Source organism: Stegostoma tigrinum, chromosome 1 (assembly GCF_030684315.1).
Source record: "Stegostoma tigrinum isolate sSteTig4 chromosome 1, sSteTig4.hap1, whole genome shotgun sequence".
Taxonomy (NCBI): domain Eukaryota; kingdom Metazoa; phylum Chordata; class Chondrichthyes; order Orectolobiformes; family Stegostomatidae; genus Stegostoma; species Stegostoma tigrinum.
In genome coordinates, this window is record NC_081354.1 from 141,170,953 (window position 1) to 141,188,295 (window position 17,343).

Sequence of the window (17,343 nt, forward strand, 5' to 3'; positions counted from 1 at the left end):
CCATTGAGCCACTGAGCCACCCTTCAGTAAATTGTAAAATGTTGTTACCTCCAGTAAGTCTGGAAGAATGACATTTTCTTTAACTTTAAACAGAATATCTGAGAAACTGACAGAGATGCTAGTGTTGGACTGGATCGGACAACACTAGGTTATAGTCCAACAGGTTTATTTGAAAACACAAGCCTTCGGAGCCTCACTCCTTCAGGTGTTGGCAGGAGAGATAGGTCAGACACAGAACTCACAAGTAAAAGATCAAAGGGTCACACAACTGATCAGGGCATATCAAACAAACCCAAGATGTTGCCAACTCTCCAATCAGTTTGAAAGTTTCAACTGATTTTTCCAGAATTTCTTTGAAGTCACTACCCTGAGGGACCTAAAGCCTCCATCAGTGTGAAAAAGAGGTGACATTTTAGGTCAGATAATGCATGTTAAGTGCGAAATAAGTGTGGAGCTAAAGGAACACAACAGGCCAGGCAGCAAAACTAGACATTAAATTATCCTGGAACATGCCAGAAATGATTCTCTGCTCCGAAGGGTTTATTTCCATTTGTCCTATTGCAAGTTTGGTAACTTTTCATCTTCAAACTGGTTTTCATAGTGAAGGTTTTTCTTGATAGTTCTTCTTTTAACACAAACATTGTAAAACTTGCAGTTTTGTTTCAAATCAGCATGAATTTGGTTTTATCAGTCTGTTTGATCCGGAATGTCATGCTGTTCTCGCGCTTGCTGTCTCCAGGTAGAAATGTAGATTAGTTATTTTTTAGACCCCCATCTTAACTGCTTGAAACCAGGCATGACTTAAGAGATTATTGTCAGTGTCTCTTGTCTTTAAGAGAGTCTACTTTTCAGCACTTTACATGCTGTCTGTATATAAATGTTTGTTTTAAAAAAAGTCGTATTAGTAGTCAGCTGTGAGTTGGCAAACTGGATCCAGAAATCAGAAATAATGGGAACGGCAGATGCTGGAGAATCCAAGATAACAAAGTGTAAAGCTGGATGAACACAGCGGGCCAAGCAGCATCTTAGGAGCACAAAAGCTGACGTTTCAGGCCTAGACCCTTCATCACTCTAGACCTGGAAGGTCAGCTTTTGTGCTCCTGAGATGCTGCTTGGCCTGCAATGTTCATCCAGCTTCACACTTTGTTATCTTGGATCCAGAAATCAACTGGTTTTGTTGCAAATCTGTTTCATGACTTATTTTACTGTTTTAGATAAAATAACCCACTGATCTTTGCAAAGAATCAGAGCAATCTCATGAAATGGACAAAAGTCTTAAAAAGACTGGACGGAGTCGATGCGGAAAGGGTGTTACTTCTGACTATGAAATCTAGAGCTAAGAGACAACATTCCTGAATAAAATGTAAAGAGGTTCTTCAGTTAGAAAGTAAATCCATGGAAGTCGTACCCCAGAGGCTGTTGGATGTTCATTCATTAAACAAGTTTAAGATAGATAAATTGATAGATTTCGAGTTACTAATGTTATCAAGGAATGTGAGGATAGCATGTGAATATTGCTTTCAAGTAGACGATCTGTCTTGATATAGCATGGTAAAACAGGGTGAAAGGGCAAAGACTTAGTCCTGCTCCAATTTCTGTTAACTTTCTTGCTAGAAAAAAGCAATTTGTATGTTTTTTTTAACAGCTACATCATCCAGGCAGTGTCAGGAAGACTACAGAACAATCCCTCAATTTTACCCTAAATTGAAGATATATTCTTGACAAATATTTATTTTAATCAGTTTCAAATATGTAAGACTGAAACTACTGAGAATTTGGATTTAAAAACAAATCTACTCCCTGCACTGATTACAATAACAACAGCCACAGAAAATCAGTCTTGTGAAGTTTTTTTTCATTTAGAATCAGAGAATGGTTACAGCTCAAACAAGTCATATTATTTACCTAACCTTGACTCGGTAGTAAATCTCTTGCCTCATTGTCAGAAGTTGTAGCTGCAGGTCTTGTGGAACAGCAACATTAACTTCAGTTTAGGTGGTGCCTTTTAAAGCGTAGATTATGAAGTGAAATTTGGCAGCTGTGTTAGGAGATATAACAACTAGTGACTAAAAGCTTGGTCAAAGAGGCAGGTTGTAAGAAACATCACAAAGAAGGAAAGAGAAGTAGAGAAAAGTAGCAGAAAGTGTAGGGGAGGGGATTCCAGAGTTTACACCTGTGGTAACTGAAGGCATGGTCAAAAATTCTTAGGCAAGGAAAATCTGGCATCCAAAGATTGCTGAGATCTGAGTTGTAGAGCTGGAGGAGGTGATAGATATGGGGAGAGGCCGTGGATGTATCTGTAAATGAGAGTGAGAATTTTCAAGCCGAGGTATTGCTAGACTGATAGCCAATGTAGGTTGGCAACCATGGATTCAACAGGTGAACAGAATTCTGTGACAGTTAGGATTTGGGCTGCTAAGTTTTGAATGATTTCAAGCTTTCGTAAGATGATAGGCGACCATCCAGAAGAACATTATAATTTTCTGAAGAAGGGTCTAGGCCCGAAACGTCAGCTTTCCTGCTCCTATGATGCTGCTTGGCCTGCTGTATTCATCCAGCTCTACACCTTGTTATCTTGGTTTTTCCAGCATCTGCAACTCCTATTATCTCTGGAACCTTAATAATCAGTTTTAGAGGTAATAAAGGATGTTTGAAGAAGAGGAACACAGCAGTACTTCCTGGTGTCCAGATCCACACTTATCTGTTAAGCAACATTACATGGGATTATGTATGATTGGCGGCATAGAAGCTATCATGCAGCCCAGCTAGCCTTTGCTGGTGTTTATACTCCACATAAGTATCCACATCTCCACGTGGAGATGGTTTAAGGAACAGTTGTTGGGAGTGATGAGTAAATATGTCCCTCTGAGACAGGCAAGACGGGGTAAGATAAAGGAACCTTGGATGACGAGAGCGGTGGAGCTTCTAGTGAAAAGGAAGAAGGTAGCTTACATAAGGTGGAGGAAGCTAGGGTCAAGTTCAGCTAGAGAGGATTACATGCAGGCAAGGAAGGAGCTCAAAAATGGTCTGAGGAGAGCCAGGAGGGGGCACGAGAAAGGCTTGGCAGAAGGAATCCGGGAAAACACAAAGGCATTTTACACTTACGTGAGGAATAAGAGAATGGTCAAAGAAAGAGTAGGGCCGATCAGGGATAGCATAGGGAACTTGTGTGTGGAGCCTGAGGAGGTAGGGGAAGCCCTAAATGAGTTTTTTGCTTCTGTCTTTACGAAAGAAACGACCTGTGTAGTGAATGAAACCTTTGAAGAGCAGGTGTGCATGCTGGAATGGATAGAGATAGAGGAAGCTGATGTACTGAAAATTTTGTCAAACGTTAAGATTGACAAGTCGCCAGGCCCGGATCAGATTTGTCCTCGGCTGCTTTGGGAAGCGAGAAATGCAATTGCTTCGCCACTTGCGAAGATCTTTGCATCCTCGCTCTCCACTGGAGTCGTACCTGAGAACTGGAGAGGCAAATGTAATTCCTCTCTTCAAGAAAGGAAATAGGGAAATCCCCGGCAATTATAGACCGGTAAGTCTCACGTCTGTCGTCTGCAAGGTGTTAGAAAGGATTCTGAGGGATAAGATTTATGACCATCTGGAAGAGCATGGCTTGATCAAATACAGTCAACACGGCTTTGTGAGGGGTAGGTCATGCCTTACAAACCTTATCGAGTTTTTTGAGGATGTGACTAGTAAGGTTGATGAGGGTCAAGCTGTGGATGTGGTGTATATGGATTTCAGTAAGGCATTTGATAAGGTTCCCCATGGAAGGCTCATTCAGAAGGTCAGGAGGAATGGGATACAGGGGAACTTAGCTGCTTGGATACAGAATTGGCTGGCCAACAGAAGACAGCGAGTGGTAGTAGAAGGAAAATATTCTGCCTGGAAGTCAGTGGTGAGTGGGGTTCCACAGGGCTCTGTCCTTGGGCCTCTACTGTTTGTAATTTTTATTAATGACTTGGACGAGGGAATTGAAGGATGGGTCAGCAAGTTTGCAGATGACACAAAGGTCGGAGGTGTCGTTGACAGTGTAGAGGGCTGTTGTAGGCTGCAGCGGGACATTGACAGGATGCAGAGATGGGCTGAGAGGTGGCAGATGGAGTTCAACCTGGATAAATGCGAGGTGATGCATTTTGGAAGGTCGAATTTGAAAGCTGAGTACAGGATTAAGGATAGGATTCTTGGCAGCGTGGAGGAACAGAGGGATCTTGGTGTGCAGATACATAGATCCCTTAAAATGGCCACCCAAGTGGACAGGGTTGTTAAGAAAGCATATGGTGTTTTGGCTTTCATTAACAGGGGGATTGAGTTTAAGAGTCGTGAGATCTTGTTGCAGCTCTATAAAACTTTGGTTAGACCGCACTTGGAATACTGCGTCCAGTTCTGGGCGCCCTATTATAGGAAAGATGTGGATGCTTTGGAGAGGGTTCAGAGGAGGTTTACCAGGATGCTGCCTGGACTGGAGGGCTTATCTTATGAAGAGAGGTTGACTGAGCTCGGTCTCTTTTCATTGGAGAAAAGGAGGAGGAGAGGGGACCTAATTGAGGTATACAAGATAATGAGAGGCATAGATAGAGTCGATAGCCAGAGACTATTTCCCAGGGCAGAAATGGCTAGCACGAGGGGTCATAGTTTTAAGCTGGTTGGTGGAAAGTATAGAGGGGATGTCAGAGGCAGGTTCTTTACGCAGAGAGTTGTGAGAGCATGGAATGCGTTGCCAGCAGCAGTTGTGGAAGCAAGGTCATTGGGGTCATTTAAGAGACTGCTGGACATGCATATGGTCACAGAAATTTGAGGGTGCATCCATGAGGATCAATGGTCGGCACAACATTGTGGGCTGAAGGGCCTGTTCTGTGCTGTACTGTTCTATGTTCTATGTTCTATGTTCTATAATTCTCCATGCGTTCTACTCATCTAACCCCATCAGCAGAACCTTCTGACCTTTTGTTATGCTACCAAAGCAACATGGGCACCAAGGCAAACTGAAAAGAAGGATTTGTTGGTGGTTTCATTGGGGATTTCCCATAAGACAAATCCCAGAACTTCAGCGCCATCAATACCCACAAGAAGAAAGTGAAGGATTTTTACAATACAAGGTCATATTAAAATAAGCTGATGATGATTTCAATTGACATGAGTAAATATTTGAAGGACCGAAGGAATTGGCACAGGAATTAATCCAGGTGGGAGCAGTTTTTGTGATAGAATTGCTGTAAATGTGTTCCACTTTGATCATTGAACCCCTACAGCGTGGAAACAGGCCATTCGACCCAATACATCCACACAAACTCTCCAAAGACTCACCCCTCTCCCTATACCTGTAACTCTGCATTTCCCATGGCTAATCCACCTAACCTACACATCCCTGATCACTGTGGGCAACTTAGCACTGCCAGTCCACCTCACCTGCACATCTTTGGGTTGTGGGAGCAAAGTAGAGCACCCAGAAGAAACCCAAGCAGACGGTGGGAGAATGTGCAAACTCCACACAGACAGTCGCCTGAGACTGGAATTGAAGCCAAGAATTTGGTAAGAATCAAAAGCCAAATGGGGGGCTTCTGGGCTGAATCACAACTAAAACTGGGCCTGCCCTCCTGCTGTTTCTCACTATTGAATATTTTCTGGATTCTTGAAGGATATCTGAGGACTGTAGGGATTCTGGTTTGTGATTAGGGTAGCACAGTAGCTCAGTGGTTAGCACTGCAGCCTCACAGTGCCAGGGACTCTGGTTCGATTCCAGCCTTGGGTAACTGTCTGTGCAGAGTTTGCACATTCTCCCACATGTCTGCATGGGTTTCCTCCGGGTGCTCCAGTTTCCTCCCACAGTCCAAAGATGTGCAGGCTAGGTGGATCGACCATGCTAAATTGCCCGTAGTGTTCAGGGGTGTGTGGGTTATAGGGTAATGGGTCTGGGTGGGATGCTCTAAGGGGCGGTGTGGACTTGTTGGGCTGAAGGGCCTGTTTCCACACTGTGTAGGGAATCTAATCTAATTAGTAAGCTGCTGATTTTTTTTTTTAGGTGGCTCGAATCACCCTGGTTCTGACATTAGACTTAATTTAGGAATGTGATATGAAGAAGGCAGGAGACAGGTGTTTCAGGGCAAAGAATCACTTCATTTACTAAATGCAAAGGCATATCACAAGAAATAAAAAGGCAAAAGTAATAAACAGGGAAATAACACAAAGGTGAATAAAATACAAGAGATAAAAAGGCAAATTCAAAACAGTGAAACTGACGCTATCAGTTTCCACTCCCGCATGTCCCAGATGTCCTCGTTCTTCAAGGACCGCAGCTTCCCCCCCCGCTGTGGTCGAGAACACCCTCAACCATGTCTCTCGCATTTCCTGCACCTCATCCCTCACACCCCGCCCCCGCAATAACTGCCAAAAGAGAATCCCCCTAGTCCTCACATACCACCCCATCAACCTCCGGATACAACGCATCATCCTCTGACACTTCCGCCATCTACAATCCGACCCCACCGCTAAAGACGTTTTTCCAACCCCCACCCTCGTCTGCCTTCCGGAGAGACCACTCTCTCCGCAACTCCCTTGTCCTCTCCAAACTCCCCTCCAACCCCACCATACCCGGCACTTTCCCCTGCAACCGCAGGAAGTGCTACACCTGCCCCACACCACCTCCCTCACCCCCATCCCAGGCCCCAAGATGACTTTCCACATCAAGCACATGTTCACCTGCACATCCGCCAATGTGGTATACTGCATCCACTGTACCCATTGTGGCGTCCTCTACATTGGGGAAACCAAGCGGAGGCTTGGGGACGGCTTTGCAGAACATCTACACTCGGTTCGCAGTAAACAACTGCACCTCCCAGTCGTGAACCATTTCAACTCTCCCTCCCATTCCTTAGATGACATGTCCATCCTGGGCCTCCCTGCAGTGCCATAATGATGCCACCCGTAGGTTGCAGGAATAGCAACTCCTATTCCGCTTAGGAACCCTGCAGCCTAATGGTATCAATGTGGATTTCACCAGCTTCAAAATCTCCCCTTCCCCCACTGCATCCCAAAAACAGCCCAGCTCATCCCCACCTGCCGAACCTGTTCTTCCTCTCACCTATCCCCTCCTCCCTCCTCAAGCCGCACCTCCATTTCCTACCTACTAACCTTATCCCGCCCCCTTGACCTGTCCGTCCTCCCCAGACTGACCTATCCCCTCCCTATTCCTCCCCATTCTCTCCTCTCCACCTGCCTTCTACTCTATTCATCTTCAGTCCACCTCCCCCTCTCTCCCTATTTATTTCCGAATCCTCTCCCCATCCCCCTTTTCTGACGAAGGGTCTGGGCCTGAAATGTCAGCTTTTGTGCTCCTAAGATGCTATTTGGCCTGCTGTGTTCATCCAGCCCCACACTTTGTTAACTTTAATTATACTTCCTGACCGTGGGGTGCCCTGCACTGTCACCAATCCATCTTTCCCTCCATGCTAGCTAGTTTGGATACTTTGGGCCTCAAGGAAGTAGGTTCACTACTGGGGATAAACACGATTTTGAAATACAGCTGGCCATTCCCACTTGTTGTAGCTGGTGCTTCTCTGAAGACTTGGTTTCTTAGGTCCAGTTAATTGTTCTTTTAGAGTCGAGGCATGAATTGGATTTTTGGGCTGAATCATGGTTCCAAGCAGCTATCTCTGTCTGTGTAACTTTCCCAGAGCAGAGCCCAGCTGCCTTTTTGTTTTTAGCTTTTAAAAAATATTAGTGAAGCCCAGGATTTTGAGGCAGTATTTCAGAATATGGGGATTTTTGCTCAATCCTACAGGACACATTCTTTCTAACCAGATTATCTCTGGCTCATTTCTGTTTGTGCTTATTCTACACAGTTTCCAGCTGCAGTTCCCTCTCTTACACAAGTTCCTGTGTTTCAAAAGTGATACCAGATGAGGACCATGATGCCAGTGTAAATACTGAGTATTCCCAGGCGGATGCACTTAACGTCTTTGTGGAGAAAGTTAAGCCTGGTCCTCAGCGTCATTTGAACTTTTCAGTGCATATCGAATAATGAAAGGACAATATCAGAGACTTAAGTGCACTTTGGGTGATAGTGAGACTGTGAAAGCGTTCTATTATTGTGAGTTCTTTTATTTCTTCAATGTTTACAATTTTACTGAGCAGCTATAGTTAATCATTTTTAAGATTGTTTCTATCAGTACTATATTTGTATTCACAATCCACTGTTTGCAATATCTGGGGTTTATTTACTCTGAAAGCAGATTTGCTGTTTAATTTATGAATATTGGGTAAGCTTAAGGATACTATACAACTTTTTCATATTCAGAAATGGGACTGAATCAAGTTTAACTACATGAAAGAAAAGTCTCCCCTTTCTGTTAACTGAAAAGTTCTTTGTTGAAAGCAATTTGCCTAGTGATGCTTCCGTTCCTAATTGTACCAATTCCTCCCATTGGTGAGAACACTTATTTAGAAAAGGCATAAATATTTTAATGGTAAAATTATATAATTCTATTCCATTTGTTTTTCGGGAGACACCAGTTTATTCAGACCAAGAGCTTGAAAATAATGTTTAGCAAAAATTTCCCAAAATAATACAGAACTTGAAAATCTAATCTGCATTTGTCTTTTCTAGTGGCAACATAAGTTGGTAGAATGTCCTCGTGTCTGTACGAATGTCTGCGTGAAGCCGGATTGGCGCAGTATTACACTCGCGTCACAGCAATGGGTTTTCTGAAGTCGCAAGATCTGGTTAAGCTGACCGTGAATGATTATTCTGTGCTGGGGATGCACGATATGCGTGATCAAAAACGATTATTCCAACTCATTCAAATTATAAAAGCTGTACAAAATGAGGACCACGATACCAGTGCAAGTACTGAATGCTCCCAGGCAGGTGCACTTAATGTCTTTGTGGAGAAAGTCAAGCCTGGCCCTCGACGTCAGTTGAACTTTGAGTGCATATCCAATAATGAAAGGAGCAATAACAGTCAACTTTCTGAACCCAGTAGCCATCCTCAGCTATCATCTTGTGAAAATCATCTTCAGGACACTCCTTCAGGATTGTCAAAACCTCCTTCACCAGTTGACCAGCTACCTGTCAAATTATGTCGTAAGGAAATGCACTCTCTTCCTGAGAAGGAGGATAATTACTCAACAATTCAAAATACAAAAACGATTTTGCATGTTTCAGGATATAATTATGGACTACCACATTCAGTCTCAAGGTATTGTATCGATAATTTTAAAATTGATCACACATTCATTTCTAGTTCTGGAATTTTTATAAAACTCATTTTACAAAACTCAGGAAAACCTGAATATGAATGTGATCTTAATATTAAGGGACAGTGAATCTACATATGATTTTTTTGTGGGAAATAGGTTGAATTTAGGGGTAGATATAATTGACATCAGCAAAAGGTATATTGTGTGGAAATTCCACAGGCTTATGTCGTTACCAGATTTCTCATCTCTTTATCTGCTATAATATTTCTGTTGCTGTGCAGTGGCTAAAGCCATTTTCTGTAATTAGAATACTTTTTATGTTGGGTAGTTGATTCGGTCCATCGCAGGAAATGACAATAGGATCTTCAGATATGTCCAAAAGTTTTGGGACAAAAAGCCGAGCTTTCTTAGAATGATGGAATAATGAAAGCTTAGTTTTCATAGTGCAATGTCAGTTATTCACCTCTTTACCTGTACTTTAATCTTAAAAGGTTCTCTGCACTTGCTGCATAGCCCGGTGAAATTTTCTCCTTGAAATATTTTTCCAATTTCCTACTAAAAACTATTGTTGAATCTGCTTGTACAACCTTTCAGGTTATGTATTCCAGCTCCCTAAAGAACAAAAAAAATTCTTGTTTTTTCTCGTTCTTTTGCTAATTGCACTATTTACTCTCAGAAGCCTTTGTGGTATTAAACACGGTTGCTAAATCTCCCTCTAACCTTCTCTGCTTTAATGTGGACAGCCCCAACTTTTCTAGTCTCCATACATAACTGAAGTTCCAGTACCAATCTTGTAAGTTTTATATACTTCCTCTTGAATGTCTTTATATCCTTTATAGAACATGATACTCTGAATTGGCCACAATATTCTAGCAGGGGCTTAACTTGTGTTTTCTAAAAGTTTAGAATTACTTCTTTAGGTCCTATGTTTCTATTGATTTAAAGCCAAAGATGCTTTTGACAGCCTCCTCAGCATAATGCCTCCTTTTCAAGTTGCTTATGTATAATTGCATCTCTTTTTCTGCAACCCCTTGAAGTTATAACATTAATTTGTATTTTCCCCCATAATCATTTTTCCATCTGATGTGTGTCTGCATATTTCAGATACTTCAGAAATCAGATACTACTTGCCTTGCTGTCGATTTATGTTTCTGAGTTTGTTCGTACAAGCTTTCAAGTTAAGAGCAGTCAGTATGCCATTTGGCCTCTTAAGTTTCAGTTTTTGAGATCATGGCTGATCTGATTGTGGTCTTAATTCTATTTGCTTGTCTACCGTGTACAATCTTGGGATTACTTTGTCAATCAAGAATCTAAGTCAATTTTAAAAATATTCAATAACCAGAATTCATTGCTGTTATTTCCTTCTGCCTTCTATAAGCTTTGAAATGATGCCTTGTGTACACTAACATGTATGTCAAAAAGTGTGGGAATTTGGGTATCAACCTATGGGGACAGTACTGTATCCTCCTTTACAATCAGAAGGAAGTGAGCACTGTAGTCTTTCTGTTTGCTAATTTTGTATCCTTACTGCAAGTACGCTGTCATTCAGTTTGCATCTGTTTCGCTAATAAGTGTTACGTGGCAATTCATTTGAATTCCTCTGGAACTGCATATGTATATTAACTGCACTGTTTACATCGACCCTTCACCCCATTTACTTCAGTTTAAAAAAACTCAATGAAACCAGTCAAACATGATTTACCTTTTGCAAATGTTGCTAGCTCTGATCCATTAAATGTTTTTCCAAATTACAGTTCATTTTGTCTAGGTGTATGATCCAGCCTGATAATCTAAATCTAGGCTCCCTACACTTGAGTGTAAAGGTTGGGAACAAGTCCATGTCTGTTTTAGCCAGCATGTCTCCCTGTAATGGACTTTGGAATTAGATTTTATTTGTAGGAATATGAGTACTGTGAAAGTGTACAAAGTGGCCACCCTATGGCGCCATCTTGGTTACATAATCAGAATTTTTTAAAAAGGCAGAAATAAAAGAAAGCCAAAGGTAAGAAAAATGTCCAGAACTTAAAGTCTAAGTTTTATCTCTGTAAAGGTGTTTGGAATCACCAAAGCAGGTACCCAGGCCCACCATGGCCTGAAGTCTTGATCAGCCTGTGTGTCTCACATCAGTCACCAGGAGGAGCCTCATTCTTGATGCCATTGCCTCCAGTTGCTGGGAGGAGCCTCGTCCACTGCTTCTGTATGCTGGGAGGCTTATACCATGCTGCACCGTCTCTGGCTAAGAGGGGCCTGGGAAGAGCTGCTACCTCCAATTGCTGAGATGTACTGCATCTACTGCTGATGTCATCACCTCCTGCCACAACCTCAGACTGCCAGGTTCCTGCTGCCATTCTACGCACAGCCTGTGCTCTCTATGTAGCCGATTAACCCATCGCAAAGGACTTTAAAGAAAAAAAAAATGAAAAAAAGTGAAGAAGAAAAAGACCAGCAGTAAAAAGGAGAGATAAAAGACTGGAACGCTTGAGCTGTGAGCTCAGGAGTCCCAACACAGACCTGCTACTCTGCTGCCACCTTGGGTATATTTTGGGCAATGATCTTTAAGTTGCATGAAACTGGACTTGGTCCCTCCCCAGAAAATGTCCAAACACTAAGCTAGTAGCTCTAATTGGAGGCCAGTGATTCTATGCCACACCACTGCCAGTATTGCAGGTGGCACATGTGGAAGGGAAAGCTTGCATGCCCTAAATCTAGGTAAGTCTCCTGGGGCAGTCTGTAGAAGGATATGTTATGCAAGGTAGGAGGATGATGGTGAAATGCAGGGAAGAAAAACTGTGGGGGAGCCCTCTTATGTAAGGTCCACCTGTCATTTATTGAATGTGGATAGTCTGCAAGATTGTGCACATTGTCTGTCAAAGTTTTCACTGCTGACATTAGCTATTGGTCAGAGGTTCCAGGATTTATCCCTCTCTCTAAAGCAGACAGAGACAAAGTGTACATTTACTGTTTCAGCCATGTTCTTGGAGTCATTGAGATTGACAGTACAGAGAAAGGCTCTTCGTTCATGCCAGTCAACAACAACCATCACTTGGCCCAAATTTTTGTATGCCTTGGCATTGCAAGGTTACACCTGAATGCTTCCTAAATGTTAGGAGGATTTCTGCCTCTACCACTCCGACAGACAGTGAGTTCCAGATTCCCACCACCCTCTGTGAAAATGTTTTTCCTCACATCTCCTTTGCATCTTACCTTTAAATCCCCCAATCATTGATCCCTCTGTCAAAGGTTTCTTACTGTTTACTGTATCTACGCCCAAAGTTTGTCACAGGTTACTTTTTTGAAGTCTAGTCACAGTCGTAATGGTGCTAGGGGATTTTTTTTGTAGAATTATTATGTAATTGCTGCATTTTTATTACTAGGCCTGCGAGTCCTGGGAAAGCACAGACGTGGACAGAGACTGAAAAAATCCATGTTTGTGTTCGAAAGCGACCATTGCGAGTACGAGAAGTGAGACGTGGAGAAATTGATGTCGCAAAAGTGGAAGAAAATAAATCTGTCCTTATTCATGAGAAAAAAGAAGCGGTTGATTTGAAGCAGTACCTCCAACAAGTAGGAATTGTTGTTTTTGTTTATTAATTCCTTCAATTTTAAATTTTGGCCAGTGAATATAAGATGTGGTATGGAAGTTGTTTCAGTTTGCTGGGGAAAAAATAAATGATCAATATTTTGTTGATAAGTAGAATGATAATATGTAGGCTGTATGAGTTAGGATTGAATGATGAGCCATCTGAACTGCAGCATGTGGTCTAACATGATCCTCACAGGTATACTTTAGAATGTGAACAGTTGCATGTGACTTTAAATTGGTCAAGACAGTATATTTCTGCTATACTTTTTCTCATCTATCTGTATATTGCATATTTGATCTGGTAGCAGCTGTAGAGAGAGAAACAGAATTAATGTTTTGAACCTGACTCCTCCTCCTCCTCCTTCTCTTCAGTTCGGAAGAATAGTCACTTGGATTCGAGCTGTTAACTTCGTTTTCTCTCTCCACAGATGCTACCAGACCTCCTGCATTTCTCCAGCGCTTTCTATTTTTATTTCAGATTTCCAGCATCCACAGTATTTTGCTTTACATATTTGTAATCCATGAGGGGTTTGTTTTTCTCCTGGAAATCTATTAAAACTATGCCGTTATGTCCAAAAACATGCAGGTTAGGTGGATTGGCCATGCTTAAAAACAGCTTTCCTGGAGGTTAGGGATGAGCAGGTTGGATGAGTTAGCCATAGTTTAAAAAAGAAATGCATAAGAGATTATGGGGATGGATGGGTCTGGATGGGATGCTTTGCAGAGCGTCAGCAAAGACTCGATGGGTCAAATGGCCTCCTTTTCTGCATTGTAGGGATTCTATGATTCTGCGTCATTTTTACAATTTGTATTATTCTTCTCGTACTTATGTTGTAAAATCAGTGTATAATTACATCTAGTAGGATCCCAGAAAGTAGCACAAAAAAATTTGATTGGTCATTACTAACAAGCTGTGTCAAAAAGCATTGACAGATAGATGACATATCTTACTTTTTAAAAAAAATCAGTGGAGAATTACTGTGATGCAGGTCAGGATCAGTGTGGAGCAGACCAGCATCACTATGAAGTAGACTGCAAAAGAATGAAGCACTTATGGGGAGGTGTTAGAGCAGTGGTAATGCTACTGGACTAGTAATCAAAAGGACCCATCTAATGCTCTGGAGATGTTAGTTCAAATTCCACATTGACAGTGCTTAGATTTTGATTCAATTAATAAATCTGGAATATAAAGCTATTCTTCATAATAGTCACCATGAAATGATGATCTGTTGTGAGAAGTACCCAGCTGGTTCAGTACTGCCCTTTAGGGAGTGAAATTAGCTATGCTTATCTGGACTAGTCTGCATGTGACTCCAGATCTACAACAATGTGGTTGATTCTTTATTTGTCCTCTGAAATGTGCAAGCCGTTTGGCTCAAGGGCAGTTGGGGACGAGCAACAAATGTGGTCTTGCTTTATGTTAGCATCTTTGACAAGTTAGAATCTCTGTAAAGCAGACTAGGATCACTGTCAAGCAATTCGGAATTACTGAACAGACTGAAAAAAAATCAAATTGTGCCATTATAGGAAGATTGTGGGTTGATTGGTGAGAGTATTCCAGCTTTGTTTCCCTTCGAAGTTAATTGAAAGAACTGCGAAATGTAAAAACTGTGTTTTTGGTCACACTTACTTGGGAGTTTGACCTTATGGGGGAGGTGCGCGGAGTGATGACTCTAGTAATTGTAATGAGGTCAGCCAAGTTGACATCATAGAATGAGTTCCCTGACTTGGGCTGTTAACCTGATCCAATCAAAAAGCCCTCGCTGATAGATAAGAACTCTTGAGAAGTGGCTCTGAGGGAGTTGGATCAGTGTTAAGGACTGTCTATGTGTAAGTAGAGGGTGACTTGGTAACAGGATACCGACCTCTCTGGAGTTATTTCAATGGCAACAATAGAAAAGAATGTTTTGGAAGAAATTTGTGGAGGCAGTGGCCTCGTGGTATTATTGCTGGACTGTCAATCCAGAAATGCAGAAAACATTCCGGTACCTGGGTTCAAATCATGGCAGATGGTGGAATTTGAATTCAATAGAATGTCTGGAATTAAGAATCTAATGATGGCCATGATTCCATTGTCGATTGTCAGTAAAACTAATGTCCTTTAGGGAAGGAAACTGCCGTCCTTGCCTGGTCTGGTCTACGTGTGACTCCAGACCCACAACGTTGTGTTTGACGCTGAACTGCCCTCTAGGCAGTTAGGGATGGACAATAAAGGTTGGTCAGCCAGTGATGCCCTCACCTCGTTAATCAATAAACGAAATTCACTCAACAGTCATCTTTAAGTTGGAGTAAACATTTCTGGCATCATGCCATTGTTTGTGCTGCTTGACTTGTTCAATCCTGCTGTCAAAGACTGGGCCCAGTGTGTTGAAAGAATACATTGTTTTTCCAGACACATGAAAAGCAATGAGTAATTCTACTGCTGGCTTGTTGACCCGCAGCTTTCTCAGTTGTTAGAAGGCTAATTTTCTCTAAACAAAAACAAAGTTGCTGGAAAAGCTCAGCAGGTCTGGCAGCATCTGTGGAGGAGAAAACAGAGTTAATGTTTCTTCCTCAGAATGGAGTTTTCTCTAAAACATTCCAAGAATTTAAAGATTTAGTTAAGGAATATTATGACCCCAAGCCGCCTCTGATTCTGAGATATGACCAGTTTTACTTGGCAATTCAAGAACCGGGGGAATCCGTATTAGAATTTTTGATGGGTTTAAGATGACTGGCAGAGGCATGTGACTTTGGTTTAGCACTGAATGAGGTGCTGAGAGACTGCTTGGTATGCAGGCTTAATGATGTAACCGTGCAAAAGCACTTTCTAGCTGAAGCCAAACTGGACTTCAAATAGACACTATTACTGGAAAATGCAGCAAGTAGAGCAAATGAATTGTAGGATATTCCAATGGAAGTGGATACCCTTGGCAATCTCATTGAGCTTGGGGAACACTGCCTGAGTGAAAGTAATTGCATGGCCTCACTCATGACATATCCTGATCAGAGATACACCAGGTCAGTCCACAGCAAAACCTGAAAACAAAGCTAAGCCTCAGCCAATTGGATAACGTTTTCTTCAGGATCTGAGCCGGTAAGCCATCATTGTTGCTGCTAATATGTTGACTCGAGACGGCAAAAAAGTCCCACTAGACCTAAACTGAGTAAGAGAACTCATCGGCTGGTATCCAGGAGAGTGCAGACCCTGGAAAGTCCGCCTAGAGCTCGTTTGGAGCAGCTAAATTGCTTAGCAATGTTCAAATCAGAACCAATCACGAGATTCTAATGGAGGTTGATATGGTGCAGCAGTTTCAGCATCTGCAGAACCAGTCTTTAACAAAATTCAGTGTGGACTCCAACCCATAAATTTGCGCAAGACCTCGGCTAGATTGAGAACCTGTACCAAGAAACAATTACAGATTAAGGGTAGAACTTTGATTCCAGTTTCTTATGCGAAACAGCTGGTTCAGTTACCACTGCTTGTAGTAAAAGGCTCAGGCCCAAGCTTGATGGGGCAAAATTGATTGAGCAAGATTGACCTATATTGGCTCATTATTTTTCAATTAGAAAATGTCTGCCTGAGTGAAGTCCCAATTAAGTAACTGGAAGATTTTCAGGAATGTTTGGGACTATCAAAGGAGGCAAAGGCCACCTTGCATCCTGACCAGGAACCAATTCCATGATTCTGCAAGGGCTGCCTAGTGTTTGCATTACGGGCAAAAGTAGGGGTAGAAATCAGAAGGCTGGAAAGCAAAGGAATCGTCAAATCAGTCAGTTTGCGGAATGGGCAGCACCAGTCATCCTGTTTTGAGAAGCCCAACAAGTTGGTTTGTTTTTGTGGGGATTTTAAACAAACTGCTTTATGCAGCTGGATAAATGTCCAATCCTTTGCATTGAGGATTTATACCCAAAGCTTGCAGGGAATCTGTCTTCCACAAAGCTGGATATAAACCATGCAATTGCAGTTAGATAAGAATTTGCAGAACTAGGCTACAATTAATACCCATCAAGGTTTGTGGTAGTATATGAGACAGCTATTCGGAATATCAGCCTGTGCAATTTTTCACTGGATGATGGAGAACTTCTTACAAGGTTGACCCCCAGGTTGCCTTTTATGTAAATGATGTACTAGTAAGAGGGAACACCAATAAGGATCATTTAGAGAACTACATGGATGATTCTCCCAGACTGGTCTATGCCTTAGAAGGGGAAAATGTGTGTTCCAGGCACCCCAAGTGACCTACTTGGGCCACAGAGTCGAAAAGACCAGGTTACACCCATTGGAAGATAAAGTAAGGGCAGTCAAAGGTGCCCTGGCTCCCATGTCTGTGCCAAAGCTTAGGTTTTTCCCTTGTAATTATTATAGAAAGTTAATACATAACCTGGCCTCTCATCCTGGCACCTTTTGCATCAACTCTTAAAAAAGGGTCAGCCTTGGAAATGGCCTTGTAGCCAAACCACAGCTTTCAGAGAAGTGAATAAACAGCTGTCAAGCTCTCAGGTAAAAACCGAAAGAACTGCAGATACTGTGAATCAGGAACAAAAACAAAGTTGCTGGAAAAGCCCAGTTGGTCTGACAGCAT

The 17,343-nt window shown here is 42.2% G+C and overlaps 1 protein-coding gene across 4 annotated transcripts in view; it reads left to right on the forward strand.

Annotated features, from left to right (window-relative positions):
- LOC125459831 (kinesin-like protein KIF24) overlaps window positions 1-17,343 on the forward strand; it is a 151,025-nt gene that overhangs the window by 10,501 nt on the left and 123,181 nt on the right. For 2 of the 4 annotated variants that reach the window (XM_048546750.2, XM_059649100.1), the window contains exons 2-4: window positions 7,839-8,086; window positions 8,603-9,194; window positions 12,570-12,759. In XM_048546750.2, coding sequence (XP_048402707.2) covers window positions 8,623-9,194; window positions 12,570-12,759 — 762 coding nt within the window. In that variant the 5' untranslated portion in view covers window positions 7,839-8,086; window positions 8,603-8,622. Of the gene's footprint in view, window positions 1-7,838; window positions 8,087-8,602; window positions 9,195-12,569; window positions 12,760-17,343 lie in introns of those variants that run through there. The other 2 variants (XM_059649102.1, XM_059649106.1) reach the window with 2 other exon arrangements.